The following is a 20,420-nucleotide window of genomic DNA, read 5'->3' on the forward strand; positions in this document are numbered from 1 at the left end:
TCTGGCTCAGGCTACCATGTAGTGGTGTCCTTTGTCAGAGGTAACTTGAGATTTGGCTGGAGGAGCATCTTGCAGTCAAGCCCAGCAGGCTTTGACTTGTGGTCCTGAATAGACCTCTAGTGGCCAAAATGCATCTCTGCAGTTGTCTGTGCTAAGGCTGGCAGCCAGGGAGAGGCTGGTCATCCTCCTCCTGTCTGGGGGATCCCAGAAGATCCTCCTCTTGGGACAAGGCAGTCAGTTGGGAAGCAATCAGAATGGACATTTTAAAAAAGGCGAAGGTGTGGGTCCAGTTTCCCCACAGCTGCTTATGCGTTGTGCCTCTTTTCCTCCTTTGCAGCGAGATCAGCCGCCTGGACCTGGGCTTGATTGTGGAAGTATGGAACAAAGGGCTGATCTGGGACACAATGGTTGGGACAGCGTGGATTGAGCTGAAGGCCATCCGGCAGTCGGATGAGGTCAGTAGACCTTCAGAGCCGAGAGTAGACCTCTTCAGCCCCCCTGGGACTTCTGGGGTGTTTGGGGTGGTGGTGAAGAAATGGCGAAGAGCTTTCCTTGTGCCGTTTGGTTGCGTCTGTCTAGTATCCAGCATGGTGTTGGATCACAGTTGCCATCATCCCTGAGTGGCTGGGCTGGGCTGATGGGAGTTGGAGTCCGGCAACATGTGGAGTCTTTCTGGCCTCTCTCTTCTTCCTCATCTGTACTGAAGCAAAGGCTAGCATGGACTGCTCATGCGACCCAGCCAGGAGATGGAAATGTTGCATACTTTTCCACGCAGCCTTGTGGCATGATCCAGAAATTATGGAATCCTTTTCTAAAGCTCCCCTCACCCCTTGACTTCAGTCACAACTGATCCAGGCAGAATGACCGCTTAAGGCATGCAAGGAAAAGTAATCTTACACCACACTCTGAACTGTCTTCTAAGGCTATAAGTAGAAACGCTGCTGTTCATTTTTTTTATAAAAAAAGAAAGGCCCGTGAATTAAAGCAAACCTCTTGGTTCTTCTGAAGAAGTGTGTATATCTGAAGAAGTGTGCATGCACACGAAAGCTCATACCAAGAACTGACTTAGTTGGTCTTTAAGGTGCTACTGGAAGGAATTTGTTTTGTTTTGACTATGGCAGACCAACACGGCTACCTATCTGTAACTGGAACTCTTGGTTCTTCTTCTCAGAGCCCATTTAGGCCTCTGTTGACTGCAGAGGATGGTTTGTCTCAAGCTCTGAGTCTGCAGGTGAAAGCCATTTTGTAATTCTGCCACAGCAAATGAGCAGGATTTTGTTCAGTGGCACACGGCTTGTTCTCTACAGTATACATATTTTGTTTTTAATAGATGATTTACTGCTTTGGGGGCGTTTGGACTTCCCAAAAGCAGCAGTAAATAAATTATAGCAGCAACAGCACTCCGGTGGTCTCTTTGACGTATTCTGTAGATGCTTGAGTTCCTCCAAAAGTTCAGACCATTTCCTGATGTGGTTTGGAGTTGCCATATCAATTCCCACTTGCAGAGGTAGGGGGGACCTAGTCAGACGGTTTTGCAAATTGATTTGATATATTTTTAAAGTTTTTAATTTTACATTTATTTTTTGTATGTGGCCACAGTTTTTTTGTGATGTGTCTTTTATAAATTATCTAAATGCATGTTGTTGTGCCTTTCAGCACTTTGGGGCCTGCTGCATATGGGGCGATAAAATAACAGGTGTGAGAAAAGTGGGAAGATGGATGGGGAGATATTTCTGGTGAAGTTGCTGATGCCCTTTCTCTTTCCAGGAGGGCCCTGGGGAGTGGTCTACCCTGGAAGCCGAGGTCTTGATGAAGGGCCATGAGGTCTGTGGCACCAAAAACCCAACACCTCATCAGATTTTGTTGGATACAAGATTTGAGTTGCCTTTCGGTGAGTGCAAATGACTTCCTGCTGTTCTCCATCATCCTCTGTGAAACTCAAAGACTCGTCTTCCTTCTTGCTGCCCTGATGTGGGTCCACTGTGAGGGTTTTTTCTTAGTGGTGGTTTCCTTCTAGGAGTTCGCTCCAATTAAATCAGGCTTGCGGTGCTGTATATGGGAGGACAATTTTGGAGCCCTGAGGTTTTCTTGCAACACAGCATTTTCCATAAGTGGGGAAGGGGGGAGTGCTTATTTCACATTGCCTAGCAACCAGTAATCTTTATTCAGAGTCATCAGACTGCTGAATGCAACTAAGGAAACTTGAAGGTCCTTTAGTCCAGCCCCTATTATACAGTTTCTGAATTTCTTCGTAAAGTATTATTGGTAATTCTGAACGGAGTATTTTGCAAATAATGCAAGTAACAGTAGTGTCCTTTTTGAGGAGGGCCAGTCCACTCTCTTCCTATTTGGGGGTTTGCCTGTGTCTGTGGTGGGGCCTTTCAGCAAACTTTGAGATGGAGAGAGGGCACAATTTGGCTTGTGGTGCTTCTGGGGAGGAATCCCCTCTGCGGCCGTTGTAATCCCCCCCCCCAAATACCCACTTCAGGGCCCAAACTGCAGGCCAAGAAATGCACCCCCCAAAGCAGCCTCGCTGAGGCTGCCACCTGGGATGCCCGTTTTAATGGACTATTTCTTTGTACAGTGTTACGGCTGTTGCCACACAGGCATAGTTTGGCTCAAAAATGATTCCTTTAGTGGGACATTCCTCGCCTCTTAGCTGTTCAGAACGGTGCACAAGTTGTAAATAGTCTGAACTGTGTGCCTCCCTCTCCAGGAAAGGTTTCTGCTGTTGTAGTGGAGCCATATCTTCCAAGAACATACAATGATGCTTTTCAGATACTATTATAATTTCATACTTGAAGAAATAGGAGAAGGCTACTCCTGCTTAAGGAGTTTGAGAACCGGTGAATGCCACGGTGGGCTCTCCGGGACAAAAAGCAGGACCCTTTCCAGCCTCAGCATCCCAGGGCCATGTGCCTTCCCTGGCTCCTGGCAGTGCAGGAATGATGTGCTGCTCTCAGGAGAAAGATTGCATCCGTGTCGAAGGAGCTTTAGTGTTGTGGGTCCCACCTCGCTCACTGTCCTTCATTTTAACTTTGAGGATGAGATCACTTCTCTCTCTACAGCAATATCCCACCATTCCCCCCCCCGGGGGGGGGGGAGATATATTTAGAAATCTTGTGTTTCATTTCCCAGGTGAAAGCGCTCCTCTCCTATGTGATAAAATGGACTTGGAAGAAGCGGTATACCTGTGTGTTTGGTTCAGCATGTTTATATTCATGGAGCGAGCTTTGGGTTCAGATGGCTTAAAAAGCTCTCCCACAAGCCATTTCCAAACTTGCTCAAGGCTTTCATTGATGACATAGAGAATATAATGCCCTGGTGTGGAGCTGTTGCATGTTTGTGGTGGTGTTTGCAAAACGAATTGTCTTATCTCGGATAAGATGCCCAGAAGCATGCTATGAGAATGGCTTCCTGAAGCCAGGATGTGACAGGCTCTTGGCAGTCCCCTGCCGCTCTGCCTGGGACACGTCTGAAGACGAGGTTTCCATCCCTTTTTTGAAGCAGAGTTCTTGACTTTGTCGTTGGGCATGTCAGAAGCTAGCTCTGTTCTGGCTGGGGCTGGTGGGAGTTGTAGTCCAACAGATCTGGAGACCTCCATGTTGGGGATGACTGAGTTAGAGGCGCTTTGGTTAATGGGGACGGGGTGACGTTTCGGATCTCTGCGCAGTCCCAAACCTCCTTGGGGTACCTGCAGAGTGCAATAGGTCTCTCCTGGCCCAGCACTCTGCTTCCAACTTAACCTGCCAGAGTTTTCTGGGAGATTTTCCAGGCACGCATGGTTCCATCACCCGCTTGAGGCACAGGCATGCTTCCCCTTGGGCCATGGATTTTGTGTTCTCCTCTTTTCATCTCCAGCCTCCCTGCCTTTCCTTTCCCCCCTTAATCAGAGTTCCAAACATTCCGGAATTGGGAAAGCCAGCAAGAGACTTAACTTTTATGTTGCTGGATTTGTGATGTTTTCTGGGGTTTCCATTCAAGGAGACCTCTGGGCCACAGCTGTTTTTCTGCCTTGCCTCTGCAGTCGGTTGTGCTTTGCCGCCTCCTGTTTCTCAGTCTGATCTGAAAAGTGGGGAAAGTATGAAACATTAATTGAACCTAATTAGCGCTTGTTGACCCCGTGCCTGCTGTTGCTGCCGCCCTCGTTGTTCTGACCCTCCTCTGCCTCCGCCTTTGGCCAGGAAGTCATGCCCCTCCTTCCCCTTGGCTCTTGGCAGTGTGCACCTGCCTCACCTGCTGACACAGTTGCGGTTCTGTAGTCTGACTGTGCAGCTCGCAAGGGTCTGTCCACCGTTCCTCCTGTTCTCAACGAGCCCAAGAAAGCCGTGTTGTTTTTACAGCTGTGTGTGTGGTTTTTGTTTCTATTCTGCATTGAACCAGCATCCCTGGTCATGTGCTGTTCTGCGTAAGCATGCTCTGAATTTAAAAGTACATGCCTGGCCCTATGGATGTTCTGGGACGCCCGATGCTGTGGCGTTGTTGAGCCTGGGCAGCTGTGGAATTGGGTGGGAAGCTTCTGGGGCCCCCATGTCGGAGCAGAATATGCATCTAATAAAATATATTTTGGGGGACGGGGATGGGAGCAGACGCCTGCTTATTCTGCTGTCTTGCAGACATCCCGGAAGAGGAAGCCAAATACTGGACTCAGAAGTTAAAGCAGATAAACTCCTTGGAGGAAGATGATGAGGTGGGTATGCTTTGCTCTGCTGTGCTCCATGCACACTCCTGCCTTGGGACCTCTTGCTGGAGTCTGGCCAAATGCCCATAGGGGGTTTCTGGGGATCTGGATAAGGTCAGATGGTATACCCGGCTCTGGATTGCACAATTTGTGATTTCAGCCAGGTGCCCCTATGCTGGAATTCTGCCCATTGAGCAGACATTCCTACAGGCAGGAGGAAGGCTAGTCTAGGACTGTTCTTCCCCATGCATAGCAGGCCAGGTGCCAGGGAGAACTGGCTGCCCTTTCTGGTGGGGGGTGAGAGCATTTGTTCATTTACAGGAGAAGATATCGGACGTGGCAAGTGAGTGGCCTCAGTCCAGCATACCTGAAGGAGTGTCTCCACCCCCAGCCTGAACACTGAGGTCCATCTCCCGAGGGGCTTCTGGCGGTTCCCTCCCTGCGAGAAGGGAGGTTGCAGGGAACCAGGCAGAGGGCCCTCTCGGTGGTGGCACCCGCCCTGTGGAACACCCTCCCACCCTGCCAGCTGTGCAGGCTGACTTTCCATTGCACCATCGGATAATGCAAGACAAGCCACCACTTTTGAAAGCGACAGGCTCACTGAAGGCATTCTTTGGTTCTGCAGTTATTTATTAGAAATACAGGGGAAGAATTGGGGGGGGGGGGAGGTAACCAAGACCCCAAGGGAAACTCCCGTTTAGCAACGAAAGAAAAGCCCACTGAATCCGGGGGCTGCATTGGCTAAGAAGAAATCTCAAGGTGGTGCTTCATCTCTGCAGAGTGCCTGCATGCGGGTGGGAGAGGTGGGGGCAGGATTTCTGCCTGTTGTGCAGCTTTCCAGGCCATTGGTCTTCTGTTGGTGGGCTGGGACCCATTGCCAAGAAGTGGCCTGATCTAAGGTGGGGCACAGCAAGTGCAGAAGGAAATGGCTCCCCCAATGCACCTGTGGGTTTAAGGTTGGTCCCTGGGTCTGAGAAGGCGGAAGACCACTGTTCTAGCGCTACCCTGCGCCCTCAGTACTTCCTTGCATTTTTATTTAGTTCAAACCATTTATGTTCTGCCTACCCAAAGCGCAGGGCGGTTCACAGCAAAGATTAAAACAGTATAAAAACTGTACAACAAAGTTTGGCACCACCAGAGTCCCAGTTCCTGCTCATTCATTTCTGTTTCATTTCCAGTCCTGTTACCAAATCTAGGCAGGGCTGCACAGGAGAAATCAAACTCAGATTGCAAACACTTGGGGGGGGGGGAAGTGTTTGGGGCTTTGTAGCAACCAAGGGGGACTCTGGAGCAGGTGCCCGGAAGCTTTGGCGTGAAACAGGGCAAATGTTTCTTTGGGAGAGGGGAGTGTTTGATGTCATGGAAGAGGAGAAAAGTGCCCCTAAATGAGATAGCCCCTGTCTGCTGAAAATCGTTCTACTGCATTCCTCATCTCTCCTCATTTCCCCACTTAGCATTCCTTTGCGGAAGAGGTCCAGAAGCAGCCGCTGCCCACTGCTGCCTCCCAGTGTTGTAAGTGAGAAATGTTCAGTCGCTCCGTATTTCCGTCCTTCACTAGGTTGTCGTGCTTTGCTTTCTTTCTGCAGTAGAACAAAGTGTGTTTGCTGAGCTGTCAGTACTTCAGAACCCTGGCAGTAATGATCCCTGTGCCAGCCCTGTCTGTCTGGGTCTCTCTTGGTGGTTGCATTCAGACATGGTGTCCGCCTGTCCTTCGTTCTGTGGTTTGGAGAGTGCGATGTCTCAGTGCAGCCAACTGGGTTCAGGAGGGCCTGTGGGGCAGAGGCAGAGGCCTCCCTTGCCAAGCCCTTTCCTTGCTGCCAGCAGCATTCTTGGCCTTGCAAGTCTGGTCAGGCTGAAGCCCCGGCTGGCCACTGCAGGGCCCCCCTGTCTAGCATGGCAATGGGAGCCGAAGTCAACTGCCTCCTAGAACAGCCGCTCTCTTGCTCAAAAAACTGGACCCCTTGGGCCAGGTGTCTTTCAGTGTGTGGACAAGACTGAGTTTTCTGGTGGAAATGGGAGCATAGCATCCAAAATAAATAACCACCTTCTGCATGCAAAGCGGGAAGCGTTCTAGGGGCCTTGATTCTGCATCAGCAAAAGTGGCTTGGTTCATGCTTCTCTGTAGCCCAGCATGGAATAAACGATGGTTTGCCATGACTGAGAACCCATGCTCAGCCCTGCCTGCTTCACTCTGCCCCCAACTGGAGCGCAGAAGCGAGACCCCCTGTCTTACCATTGGTGTGTGAAGCAGCACTTGCGGGATATTTTCCTCCAAATCACAACTGTAAGCCAAGCTTTGCTCGCTGCTCATTTGAGATAAGCTGCCGTTTGTTTCTAACTATGGGTCACTGTCAGATGCTTCCATTGTCAAATCTGGAGCTCCAAGTGTCAACGACGGCTCCTTCTGCAGGCCAGGGTGCCCCTATTCCCAGCCCTTCCCCATGCCCTGGGGAGATGTGGGCCTGTGGGGATCTCAGCTGCTGCAACTCCTGCCAACTGGTGCTGATATTTGCATGCAGGGTGTAGGAAGGGGCCAATCTCCAAGGCTTTGTATATCTGAACTGCTCTCCTCCGTTGAAACCTGGTAAGACTTGGTATTTAGAGTATTACATGTTGCCGGTTGCTTATCCACTAGGCTGATTAGAGGCTCTCTTCAAGAAGGTTAACATTAGGAATTGTTAATTACCCTGTTGCTGGACAAGCAAATTAAATATCTAGTAGCTTAATTACTTTTCTAATATCACTGAGTGGCATTGTATAAACTCATTATTCAAGTATTTATTAAATTTTTATACCACTTAATAGGAATGAAAAATTCTAAGTTGTTTACATGGAAACTTTACAAAAGCAAGTATTTGTGTGGGGAGATTCCCCCCCCCCCTTTTAACTGACTTGGATTGCACAGGATTTGGAGAAGGACATTGACTTAATTGCATATTAAAGCCCATGTGCGACTGAGCAGAAGAGACAAAGGGTTTGCAGTTCACTGCATTAGTGCAACTGAGCTGCACAGCTCTAAGCCCTGCAGGGCTGGAGATCATCCTCACTAGGCCTAAGGATGGCAAGTGGGCACAGGACCAAGCTTCGCAGTTCATTACAAAGGCCCATCCAGTTGTGCGCCGGGCTCTCCGCAGCCGCTGCGAAAGGCCTGCATGATGGAACAGGGAGTTGGGGGAGATGCCTTGCCCTTCAGCTCTGGTTGACTGCAACTCCCATCATTCCTTGGCTGAGACTGATGGAGAAGCCCAGACTAAGAGGGGTGTATGTGTTTTAGTTTCTTTATATTAAAAGCCATGGTCACAAAATATTCCCTATACAGTCATACCTCGGGTTGAAGTTGCTTCAGGTTGATCGCTTTCGGGTTGCGCTCAGTGGCGACCCGGAAGTAACAGAATGCGTTACTTCCAGGTTTCGCCACTTGCGTATGCTCAGATGCTCAAGATGACGTCACGCGCATGTGCGGAAGCAGTGAATCGTGACCTGCGCAGACGCGGGTTGCGTTCGCTTCTGGATGCGAATGGGGCTCCAGAACGGATCCCATTTGTATCCAAAGCTACCACTGTATTTTTGAGCATGGAAATGCACCTCCTAATGTCAGTAAATATCAAATTATAGAATTATAGCGTTGGAAGGAACCCTGAGGGTCATCTAGTCAAAGCCCCTGCAATGCAGGAATCTCCACTAGATCATACAAGCCCTTCCGTCACTTGGAAGATGGAGTAAGCTTGTTTTCTGCTGCACTGGAGGGTAGGACTCGAACCCATGGCTTCAGGTTACTCTGACCGTAAGAGCTGCTAGAAGGGACCCCCTCCAGAGGTGGTGGGCTCTCCTTCCTTTTAAGCAGAAGTTAGAGGGCCATCTGTCCTGGATGCTTTAGTTGAGATTCCTGCATTGCAATGGGATAATAGACTGGATGACCTTTGGAAGTCCCTTCCAACGCCACGATTCTATGATTTTTCATTAGATACGATTAAGTTGAATTCTTTTTCCCATTTTGGTTTTATGAAATGTCCGCCATTGTCATCTGCTTCTAGTAAAAAGTTAAATATTTTAAATAGCTGGCCTATTTGTTGCTTAGATGTTGGAATTTTCTCAAATCGTGTGGGGGCCCTGCCAACGCTACAGTTCTATGGTTCTGTGATCTGGCACAACCATTCCTTGAACTGTGAAGTCTTTGGACGTGTCTGCTACTTTTCCTCCAGGAGGAATCCTCAGGCTGAGGTCTGGAGGCCTCTCTTAGCACCCGGAAGAATTTCCAGTAGGAGGACATGGAGCAACTGCTCTGTCCACGCTGGCCGTTTGCAACATGCTAAATGCATCGTGCAATGATAAGTGAGATGTCATGCTTGCACTTTCTCTAAAAAAGCTTAGCAGAAGGCTTTGTGGGAGCAACAACAGGGCCAGGGCAGGAAGGAAGGGCAGCTCACTGCGGCTGCAGGAAACGGGCAGGGCTGCTGCAGAGGAGCCGTGAGCGCCCAGGAAACTGACCTCACATGTCGCTTGGAAGGTCCGATGCTCTCTGAAGCGGCTAATGCGCAGGATCTTTATTTTCGGTTTTGGAGCTGATTTTTTAAATAGCTGTTCAGTGGTAAAAAAAACATCCTGCTGTGTGAATAGTCTTAATCTTATATAAAAAGAAGAAGTTGGAAACATCTTGTTAGAAAATTGCTTCTGTTTGCCAGAGAGAGAAGAGGCCAACTGGCAGATTGCAAAGCAACTTCATGTTTTTTGCTCTAGGTTTAAAATACCTATTTTTGAAAGTTCTGTTGCTCACCGAAGCAGGTGCTGGCTTATGTGCAGAACGCTCCCAAGATCTTCCAGAGGGACTTGCGCATGTTGGGTTTCACCCTCAGAATTCAAGGGGCTTCCTCCCTCCTCAAATGGGAAAGGTGCAGGGAGCAGCAGCCTCTGCTAACCCACAGCCCAGGGTGCCCTCACCTCTTTGAGTGTACAGTGGTGCCCCGCAAGACGAACGCCTCGCAAGACGGAAAACCCGCTAGACGAAAGAGTTTTCCGTTTTGGAGGTGCTTCGCAAAACGAATTTCCTATGGGCTTGCTTCGCAAGACGAAAATGTCTCACGAGTTCCTGCGGGTTTTTTGTCTCCCCCCCACCTTTTCTAAGCCGCTAAAAGCCGCTAAACCGCCAGTAGCGCTAATCCGCTAAGCCGTCAATGGGCTTGCTGCGCAAGACGAAAAATCCACTAGACGAAGAGACTCGCGGAACGGATTCTTTTCGTCTTGCGAGGCACCACTGTACAGCACACATCTCAACATATTCTGTTCATGGACTGATCAGACCAGTAGCAATGGCAGCACATGTTTGAGGCCTTTATTATTATAATTACTATATGTTTATTTATACACCTCCTTTTTCTCTGACTCGAGGTGGCTTCCTGATAAAAATGAGAGCAGCTAAAATCATAGGGAAGAAAGCATTTAAAAACAATGAAACACTGGTAGAATTAAAACTATATATATTGCTACATGCCACCCCAATCTCCAAGCAGTGCCAGATTCCGGAGGTTCCAGGCGCTTCCCCAGGGCTCAGTTTCCTCCAAATGAGGGACAGCAGAGACTGGGGGTTCTTTAGGATATATGGTTTATTTACACATATATGCAACCTGAGGCTACAATGATGGGGCTCACAGCATTTGTAGAATCATAGAACTGTAGATCCAAGAGGGTCCTGCTTCTCCCATAGACATAGCCTTGGATTTCAGCAGAAATCAAGCATGTCTCTCTCTCCCAGGCTTCAGCCTCCAGCCTCTCCTAGCTTTGAGCTCACATGCACCTCACCTCTGGCTTTTGTCCTCCTAACCACCGGCGAATTTGGGAGGGGCCCCCATGCATTTGTGCTCTGGCACAGAGCCACTTCCTTTGTTCCCTTTATGACCCATACTTAGGGGCTCCTTAACTGGAAGCTGGCCTGGCTACTTCAGCTGAAGCCTTGCTGGATCCAGGAATCCGAAGGGACTCAGGCATACGCTCCCCCCTCAACATTTTATATAAAGCATATGGAAGCAGTCCTTTCCCCCAAAGCCTGTTGGAAGAAGAAAATCTACACTTGCCGGTGGAAGGACGAGTCTAATGTCTCCAGGGAGGGAATTCCAAAGTCTTTGCAGATTTACCGCAGTGGAGGAACCTGAGAGGGATGTGGAAGGGCTAAGGAAAAACGGGGGGGGGGTCTTCCTCCCCCTGCCCCACGTCATTTCCTAGAGGTTCTTGCAAGTGACCCTTCTCGAATCTAATGGGATGAAGGGTTCTAGCAGCTTGAATCCCTCTGCAGCTCATACTGCTTTGTTGATTTGCTACTAGGCTTCTGTTTGCAGTGGCTCAGCCTATTTGCCTTTGCATCCAAGCTCACCATCCATGTGTCAGAGATCTGGCAAACTTCTCTCAAGAGTGCGCAGGCTCCCTGCACCAGCAGAAGTTGGTCCAAGGAACGGTCTTCAGGAGCACCATGAAGCACATAGCCTTTACTAAATTAAATATATGTATACACTTTGGACAGCGGTAACATGTGAGTGTTCTTGGTGCTTGCCTCAGGAAAAGCTGTTTACACAGGGGCTTGTCCATGATCTTCGGTTGCTCTGAGTTTGCCAATGCACTGGCTGTCAGAACCGCTTAGCATTTTTGAAGGCTGGGATTTCCAATCCGTGCTTGTTTCTGGAGGTGTCAACTTCCATTATAATCTGCAGTGAGTCATCTTCCCACTCTTGCAGGCTTGTCTTCTCCACTCAGTTATTCACAACACAAAAATGGTGCAGAAAGATGCTCAGAGCCTCTGAACTTGGTTTCTGCGCTCCTGACTTTTGAGACTCCAGATAGTGGCTGCGTTGAAACTGCCTTTTGAAAACTGGGTGGCCAGTGGCATGGCATGGAGTTGCCACCCTCTGTACCTGCTGTGGCCAGGAAGTGCTCTGATCCTTGTTCAACAGCACAGATGTAGCAGCTGGAAGACCACCTGGTGTGGAACGTATCAGAATTTGACGGACGAAACCTCCTGCTTCTGACGTTAGGAAAATGTGATATCCCAGTATTGAAGGCCAATATTTAGACTGTGCTCAGCAAAGGATTTGTCATCTGCGGGAATGTATCTTTGTGCAAACCGTGAATCTTCAGATTCCAACACAGAGAGCCAAAGACGCTGCCGCTGAGTGATTTTCCATGGTCCCAAATGGTGTAACTGTTTGGAGAAGAATATATAGAACAAATAAGTGCCACTCCCCCCACATCCGTGTGCCAAATGAAGTCTCTGTGGTTGGATAATTAAGTGGAGAGTCCAATATTTGTAGAGACAGATGGCACCTCCGTTCCTTGTTATGAAAGACACAGCCATCTGGTTGTCACGGAGAAGGCTAACAATGCCTTCTGCACTCAGATACCGTTTGCCCGGGGGGTCCCATGGCAGCCAGGTCATGCCTTTCACTTCCAGGAGCACATGGATAGTTCAGGTGTCGCCCAACCCAGCCTGGGGAAGTCTGGGCTGGATGCAGTCCATCAGTGAAGAATCCTTGGGAGGTCCTCTCCCAGCCGCCTTTTGTCCGGGGGGAAAGGGGCTTCTGAGGCAGCCCATTTTATTGCAGTGGGATAGATAGGTAATATTGGCCATGGTGGTTTGTTTCTTGGCTGTTTCTTCAGTTCTTCCAGTGAGAGGTAGGCATTCTTCCACTTCTGCAGACAGATGGTAGATTTCTTGTTACTTTGCTGCTCATTATTAGATTTTTACCCCACCCTCCCTTCCAAAAGAGCCCAGGGAAGCAGACAACAAAAAAGGCAAAAATAATACAGATGTTTGGAAGTTTTTTAAATCATCAAGTATCCCCGTGGAACACCCTCCCATCAGATGTCAAGGAGATGAGTAACTATATAGCATGTAGGAAACACCTGAAGGCAGCCCTGCATAGGGAAGCTTTTTAAGGTTTAATGTTTTATTATGTTTTTATATATGCTGGAATCCGCCCTGAGTGACTGGGGCAACCCAGTCAGATAGGCAGGGTGCAAATAATAAAATTATTATTATTATTAGAACATCCTTCTTAAAAACATCAAATATGATAAAGGGCCTGGAAACCAAGGCCTTATGAGGAACGGTTGAGGGAACTGGGAACCTTTAGCTTGGGGAAGAGACAGCCGAGGAGTGATCAGATAGCCATCTTCCAATATCTGAAGGTCTGTTACATGGAAGATGGAACAAGCTTGTTTTCTACTGCTCCAGAGGGGAGGACCTGAACCAATGGATTCAAATGACAAGACAGGATATCCTAACTAAACCTTTTGAAGAACTTTCTGACAGTAAGAGCCGTTCCACAGGAGCCACTACTGAGAAGGCCCTGCAGTGCTTCCGAATACCAGTGGCTAGAGGAGGGCTCTTGCGCTCAGGTCTTGATTGTGCATTTTGTGCAGGGCAGGCCTGATCCAGCAGGCTCTTCTTCTGTTCTTGTGGCTTCTTGCCACATTGCTAATTTGTGGGTCCTGCCCATAAGTCCCTCAGCCCCACATTGGAGGCAGCACCAAAGGCATCGTAGTGGATGTGGCATTTTCTGTGGGTGCTTGAAATGCACTTATTATTGTTGCTTATTAAATAATAATGTGTATTTTGCTTTTTCTGCTTCTCCTGAGTATGTCACTTTGCCCCGTGTTTTGGAAAGGAATGGAAGCAGGTGAATGGCATGAGATGTAGGTTAATACACTGCCAAGTCAGCAAGATACTTGTTCTGCTGCAGGCTATACACTCTCTCCTGCAGTGTGGCAGAAGCTGGGGTAGGGAGACAAAATCAGCCAGTACCAAGTGCTGAACTTCTCTTTCAAATCAGTCTTGACGAGGGCAGATGCTTCTGTGTGGTATGATGGCTGCTAACATGATTCACGGAATAATCCGGATCAGCCCAGTGTCTGAATTGGGGTCTGGCTGAGAGGTGCACCAATGCCCCCTGAGCCTTCCTGATGGCCAGGTGAATCCTTTTCAGCCTAGCAGAATCCCCAAACTCTTTTTGTTGCAGAGCTCTTCAGGCACCCAGCATAGAGGTCCTTTTAAAGACATAAGACCCTTTTTGTAAGTCACAGAGTTTTGGGCATTCTCACCATCAGTTTTACAAACTCCAAGGCTTAACTATTTTAACCTTAAAAGATATTTAAAAGAAGAAGAAAAGTATCTCTGCATAGAAGATGAAAAGAGACATGAAAGTGATTACTTTGCTCCTGAAATTGGCATATAAGTGTAGGAGGCATATACCTTGAGTTACAGTATTAGGAAAATGCCAAAATTTGATCTACAGTTTCACCATAATGCTTTCTTAGAGAGGTATAAAGTGGCCATTTTGATCACCAAGTCTCTTACGTAGAGTTATTTGGGCCAGGCTAGGCCCACCTTCAAATCTCTGATTCTTTCCTGAACTGGTAAAGGTAAAGGACCCCTGGATGGTTAAGTCTAGTCAAAGGTGACTATGGGGTGTGGCGCTCATCTTGCTTCAGGCCAAGGGAGCCGGCGTTTGTCCACAGACAGCTTTCCAGGTCATCTGGCCAGCATGACTAAACCACTTCTGGCGCAGCGGGACACCATGATGGAAGCCAGAGTGCACGGAAATGCCATTTACCTCCCCGCTGCAGTGGTACCTATTTATCTACTTGAACTGGTGTGCTTTCAAACTGCCAGGTTGGCAGAAGCTGGGACACAGCAACGGGAGCTCACCCTGTTGCGGGGATTTGAAACGCCAACCTGATTGGCAAGCCCAAGAGGCTCAGCGCCAACCATGTCCCCCTTTCCTGAACCCATGCACCTTTAAGCCAGTGATGGAGAACTAAGCTCTTGTGTTTGTCAATTTCCCATAGGAATAGCTGGTGGACCACGGAGAATCAATTTCCTAAAGCAGGTAGATTAATTGGGGGAAAGCTCTGAGCTAATGTGAATTACAAAAAGCAGTTAACAGGCTTAGCTGAATCGGTTGCCCAAGAGATGACTGACACCCAACTCATTGAGAGCTCTAGCCGTGGCCCAACTGTTTGAGAAGGAGGAGGACAACAGAGATGGCAAGAGCTCTCCCGACCAAGAAAAAGATAGACAGAGGTGCAGAATTGTTTTTGTTGCCCCACCAGCTGGATTTCAATTAAATACTAGGATGAGCTGGTGGCGTGAGCTGCTTTGAGTGAGAGAGGCTGCCTTGGAAGGAATTCTGATGGACTCTCCTTGGCCAGGAGCTGCCAGGAAGCAAAGCCCCTGCCTTACGAAGAACATCAGGCCTGGCAAAGATTAAACCTGCTTGCTGTTTGTTAGGTGAAACGATGAGCATCCCTGATAACTCCAATGCTTGTAGCTTCTGTTTATTCACATGGATACCTGGCTTTTCTCCCCTCCTGGAAGGCACCGTGCTTTGGTGGGAAATTTCACAGACCGTCTCCCCTCCAGATACTGGCAAGACTCAGACCTACGTCAGCTATAAACTCCCCCAGCAGCCCAGACGACGAGTGATTGATGAAGGGCCCAAAAGCAGAAATGCAACCTAGGTGTGCTCAGAGACCACTAATCTCCGTGGAAAAAAGGGAGTGGGAAGCCTCCTGCTGCTTGTCGGATTAAACGGGTATTCTTGCAGCCGTGATGAGGCAAGGTGCTGAAGCTCATTTGGGAAGGCTGTGTGCCTTCTCTACCTGAGTTGTCTCCAGACCTGCTGTGCTGTGTTCCTGTGAGCAGGTTTTGCTTGTTAAGTTTGATTAGGGGCTGCCTGCACTCTGCCTGCGGCTCCGACAGACCCACCTCGGCTGCCAGAGAGGAATGACTAATCGGTGCAGCTTCAAGACAGAAAGGGAGATGATAGTTTTCTGAGAGTCCCTCTCTGGGAACATGGCAGCAGCGTTCAGCCCTTTGGATTCCACACAGCCTCCAGCCTTTGCTGTGGTCTCTCCCAGCTCCCCTCCCGATCCTGGCACCATTGAGCCAGGATTCTTTGTAGCATTAATTGGAAGGTGTTGGTCTCTCCAGAAGATCTGAGTCATTTTACAAGGGGGCCTTAGCCAAGCGGGAGGGGGAAGCAAGAAGTATTTCTTGTAAGCTGGACTAGCGACAGAGATGCTTTTGGGCATTTCTCTGCAGAGGTTTGTGTGGCTGGTTTGTAGCTTTTAAACCCAAAGGAACGTCGTGTCTTCAGGCTCCTCTCGCTGGCGTGTGGGTGGGTGGCTGGAACAAAACAGCCCTGGGTGCTTTGAAGACCCTTATTTCAAAGGTCTCCTCTTTGCTTTCTTCACAACCTGTTATAAAAATATAGATGTGGGATCAATGGCAGTCCAGCTGGCTTCCTGTGCTGCTGGGATGTCGTGCTATGCGATAACTTTTTAGTTTTAGTCACAGGGTTTTGGAAAATCAGCCAACACAAGGCTTTGGAGGAGAGCAGCAAAGATGAGAAATGTTTTCTGTGCCTGACACAGGATGGGGAAAGTCCAGCTAGGAAGAGAAAAGTTGGTGCATCCCGGAGGGTGGGGAAGCTGCTGCTGACCAGAGTCAAGGTGTTTAAAGTTCTGGATTCAAACTCGGGCTTGAGCTGGGGCACAGCTGAGTGGCAGGTCCAAATTCGATTCCTGTCACCTCAGTTGAAAAGGATTTGGGGTGGCCGTGCTGTGAAAGGCCTTGGAGAGCTGAGCAGCCTGATTTCGCCTGAGGAGGCTTTGGGCGTTCAGCTGACTCACAGAAGGTGGGATCTCTTTCCCCATGAGATGCTTCTAAGAAGAGACTAGCAATTCTGTGGTTCATTTTGTGAGACTGAGGAATCCAGCCATTGCAGGCCTGGCAGGACCCTACAGACCCAGCAGATGCATTCCCTCTTCAGACTGTTGAAAACCAGGGGCTCAGTTTTAGTAAGCCAATAACCAATTTAATAGCGCCTGGGCTGTCAGATACTTGCTCATAGAACCTCCCCAGCCTTGTTTTGTTAAATCTTTTGTGATGGCTCTTTGAGGTGTTGGCAAACGTATTACTAAAATGTGACATGGCTGAGATGAAAGACTCCGTGTTGGTGAAGGACTTGTCAAACAATTTACTATCGTTGTGTGAATTTATGTGACCTATAAAAAGCTCAAGCAAGCATTTTTTTTTTAACCTCTCCTTCCCCTTTCCTAAAGAAACCCCCAAACCAAACAAACCTGCTGTTAATATTTGCTGCTGATCTAGCCCGGTAAGATGAAACGCTCATGCCCCAATTGTGTGCTAAGTCATTAGTTTCCTGCACTGTGGATTCCTGTGAAGCCTCTCCCAACCCAGGTTTGTTGCTCCAGATACACACATGCCAGGAGTTTGTGAGTAGGAGCACCATCCACCTCTCCTCCGCCACTGCCGAAATACTGACCTTCCAGTTCCTGGAATGGTCTTCCAGTTGTCCATTTTTGCCAGATCTCGAAAAGCACATCATATAAAAACAGCTGGGCCATAGGAAAGCTGCTCTTTCAAGAGAGCATCAGAAATACTTGCAAATATTCCCTGGGAAAGGGAGCCCATGAGTGGAGGGTCCTTAATGCCTGGGTCTGTGTTGGGAAGCAGGGAATGGAAGTGAGGTGGCTGTTCTGTATTTTTTCATGCTGTTTTGATTTTAAATTGTATCTTGATTTTTAATCTGTATTTCTGTTCCGGGAAACGACTTTGAGACCCTTGGTGAGAAATCTAAATTTTAAATAAGTATTGGAGATGGTGTCTTTGCAAACAAAAACAGTAGACTATTACAAGTAGTAAATAGTGGTGGTAATTGGAGTAATAAAAGGTTCACACTGTGATAACATTCAGTCATAGGTTTTATTTTCACTTCTGTAAGGTTATTTTGGCACGAAGAAAAAATATATGAAAGAACCACCTCCCTCTTTGTTTTAGGGTTCACCCCAATTGAAAATTGTTTATGAATAGGTTTAAACTGTGTCGGGAGACCTCCCTGAAGGCAGAGTTAGAAATTAAGGGCCAGTTTTCACAATGGAGATACACAGAGCAGATTCCTCCCAGGATCTGTATTTTGATCTGTCTAATTTACTCCTAAAAGGAACTGTCATCATTTGGTGTTTGGTGGTGGGCTTGGGATGAAGAGAAGAAAAGCGCTGCACCCAAATCACGGCTGAATTTTGGAGTTCCCCACCACCACATGAGCAATAGCTCCGAAGGCTTTGGCAGTAGAGAATAGGTTTATCATGACTTTTCAATTAACTTCAAGCCCTGCTGGTGAGTTTCCAAGGGGCTCTGGCTGGCCATTGCTGAATGTTTTGAGCTTCCCCACAAAGGCAGTGCTCATGTAGGGATGGCAACAGAAAGGTCATGAGTTGGTGGGAGAATGAAAAGCGAGGACTTGGAGGGGCTGAGGTGAAGGGATCAGGGTGGGGAGATGGAACGAGTGCAAGGGGTGTTGCACTGGGGCAGAAGGGGCTTCCTTAAGACGGTAACACTGGACAAGTGGATTTGCCATTTCAACACTTCACTAAAAAAAAGTGTTGATTTCTGCTGAATGAATGGCTGTACAGTGACCCACCTAATGTGGGCAGGGTCTGCTTAAGGGATGGGCTGTCCATTAATTCAAAGATTGACTTGGCAATCTTCAATATTCATGTACAATTTTCCATCTTCTCACAAATTAAGAAGTCCTCAACAGGTGGTAAGTTGCTGAAAAATGTAGGATATTGTCATGGCAAAAATAAACATGTTTTAAATTTTAAGCTTCTGCCCAGCAAACATATCATCAAACCCTTCTCACTTGTCATATTTATCTATACTTTTTCCATTCCTATTTTTTGCTTCCATTTGTTGCATGCAGGCAGCTGGAGTTATTTCGGATGGGGAGAAGAGCAGAGTATGTAACACTTTAATAATAATTTCTTTCTAGTTCTCCGGTTCAGAATTGCTTCCCCATGCTCCAGGCTGAGGATATCTCGGGTATTCATGCATAAGAGTGAAATGCAATTGACCTTCTGCTATTTTTTACTTTGCTGAATTCCGTTATTGTGTGTGCCCATCCTACCATGCCTCTCCCTTGCAATGGGAACTAATGAATGGTACCTTAGAATTGGGATGTTCTCTTGCCTGGTGCCTTTGAGGGCCACGGGGCGTCCCCGATAACCCCCAACACAGCAGCTGCTATGGGTCTGAGAAGCACAAGCTGCTCTGTCCCTTTTGTTCCCAATTGCGAAAAACAAAAATGGCTATTGAGCATAAAAGGACAGGCTGCTGATCCACCAGGAAAGGTCTAGAGTATGTCCTGTTTCTCAGGATCAGGAAAAATGCTGCTCTCCCCCCGGGGGAACCGGATTCAGCCCTGGTCCTCCTTCATGTGCCCAGTGCTTGTATGCATTTCTCCTTCTGTTTGTCATGTGCCCCTCCTCATTAACTCTAGACCCCTCTCCCCCCTTTTCAGATAGATAAGACACCTGTCCATGTTGCAAATTTTTGGTGAAGCTTCAGTTTCCCAGTGTTGCCCAGTTGCACCGTGAAGAGCGTCTGGGGCCTGGGTTGGGGGGGGGCGAAGCTTTGCTTTCTTGCCCTGCCACCTTCCTCCGAGTAGGAACTTGTGCCTTTCCCACCAGATGGGTCTTCAAATGCCAGGGTGGGGGGAGGAAGCCAGCAGGCTCAGCCTTCCCTGCCTCCCGCTTGCTCTTTTGAAAGTCAGATTGGTGTGTGGCATTTGCCAAAGTGACAGGCATGCTCTCCTCCTACCCGTATACCTTGCAGAGCAGTGAGAGGTTTTCACAAAGAATAACAATCTCACAGTCGAGGAGGTTCCCCCCCCCCCTTCCTGAGATCACATAATCCCAACCTCGCCCTCTGGGCTGATTAACTTGGTGCTGTGGGCAGATTGTGGAGGCCACTCTGATGCAAAGCCCTGTGAGTGGTGACATTTGCCGGTGCTGAGGAGCCTGTGCCTCTTTCCTCTACACTGTCTGGCACCGGTGTCCCCATTAATACAGACCTCTGGCCCTTTGGGAGTTTCCTGAGGAATCTGCTCTGCTGAGTTGAGGAGGAGGATTAATTCTCTAACAGGTTGTTGTCAAGTGGTGATCTCAAAGCAAGAGGCTTGTGGAGTTGAAACCCCCACTTGCCAGATGTGTGCATCTTGGGGGTCCCAGGTGGCACGAGGCTTGGCCAGTGGGCCTCTTCTGCGCAAGGCTTTAACACAGGGTGTGCCCATCTGCCCCTTCACTTTTGTCTCTGCCCTTCTCTTTCACAAAGCATTCGGAGGTGCTGTGAGTTTAGTGTTGGTTCCCTGGAGCTGCTGGAGATTTCTCCCAGCCAGTGTTTCCTAAGTACAAGGGGGGGGGGGGGGACATGTGCAAAATGTCCTGTAGGCCGTTCAGTAGCCTCTATCGCTGCAGAGCAGATTTCCTCCCAGGCGGCAGCAGGTACAGGGGAGGCTGCTTCTGTTTTTCCAACAAACATCAGATGAGGAATGGGCAAGCCCTCTATTTCTGGGGAAGCTCTTATCTTTTTTGACAGGATCTGCTTTTGTTGACTTCCACGTTGAGACAAGGCTTTTGGCGTGGAGTGGCACTCATCGTGAATGCCTGCTGTTCTCTTGCGGAAGAGAAGACGCTGAAAACTCACATTCACACTCAGCTCTCCCACTCATCCCACCTTGACATTCAGTTGCCTGGATTTCAGGAGGGATTTTATTTTTTAAAAAATAACCTTTCTTAAAGGCTAATGGGGGAGTAATTAGGTTTTCAGTCTCCTTTTTCATGTGAAAGGCAGCCTTCCCTTGCTTTGGAGAGAAGCAGTGGGAGAAGACGT

At 48.4% G+C, this 20,420-nt stretch overlaps 1 protein-coding gene across 12 annotated transcripts in view; it reads left to right on the forward strand.

The window, feature by feature from the left end:
• The window catches only part of UNC13B (unc-13 homolog B), a 160,079-nt gene that overhangs the window by 22,330 nt on the left and 117,329 nt on the right, over nt 1–20,420 (forward strand). For 8 of the 12 annotated variants that reach the window (XM_081881302.1, XM_081881292.1, XM_081881299.1 and 5 more), the window contains exons 4-8: nt 338–455; nt 1,768–1,891; nt 4,617–4,690; nt 6,136–6,193; nt 18,454–18,489. In XM_081881302.1, the coding sequence (XP_081737428.1) occupies nt 338–455; nt 1,768–1,891; nt 4,617–4,690; nt 6,136–6,193; nt 18,454–18,489 (410 nt within the window). The remainder of the gene's footprint in view (nt 1–337; nt 456–1,767; nt 1,892–4,616; nt 4,691–6,135; nt 6,194–18,453; nt 18,490–20,420) is intronic. The other 4 variants (XM_081881298.1, XM_081881295.1, XM_081881293.1 and 1 more) reach the window with 1 other exon arrangement.

Source organism: Podarcis erhardii (genome assembly GCF_964252035.2).
Source record: "Podarcis erhardii genome assembly, chromosome: 11".
Lineage (NCBI taxonomy): Eukaryota > Metazoa > Chordata > Lepidosauria > Squamata > Lacertidae > Podarcis > Podarcis erhardii.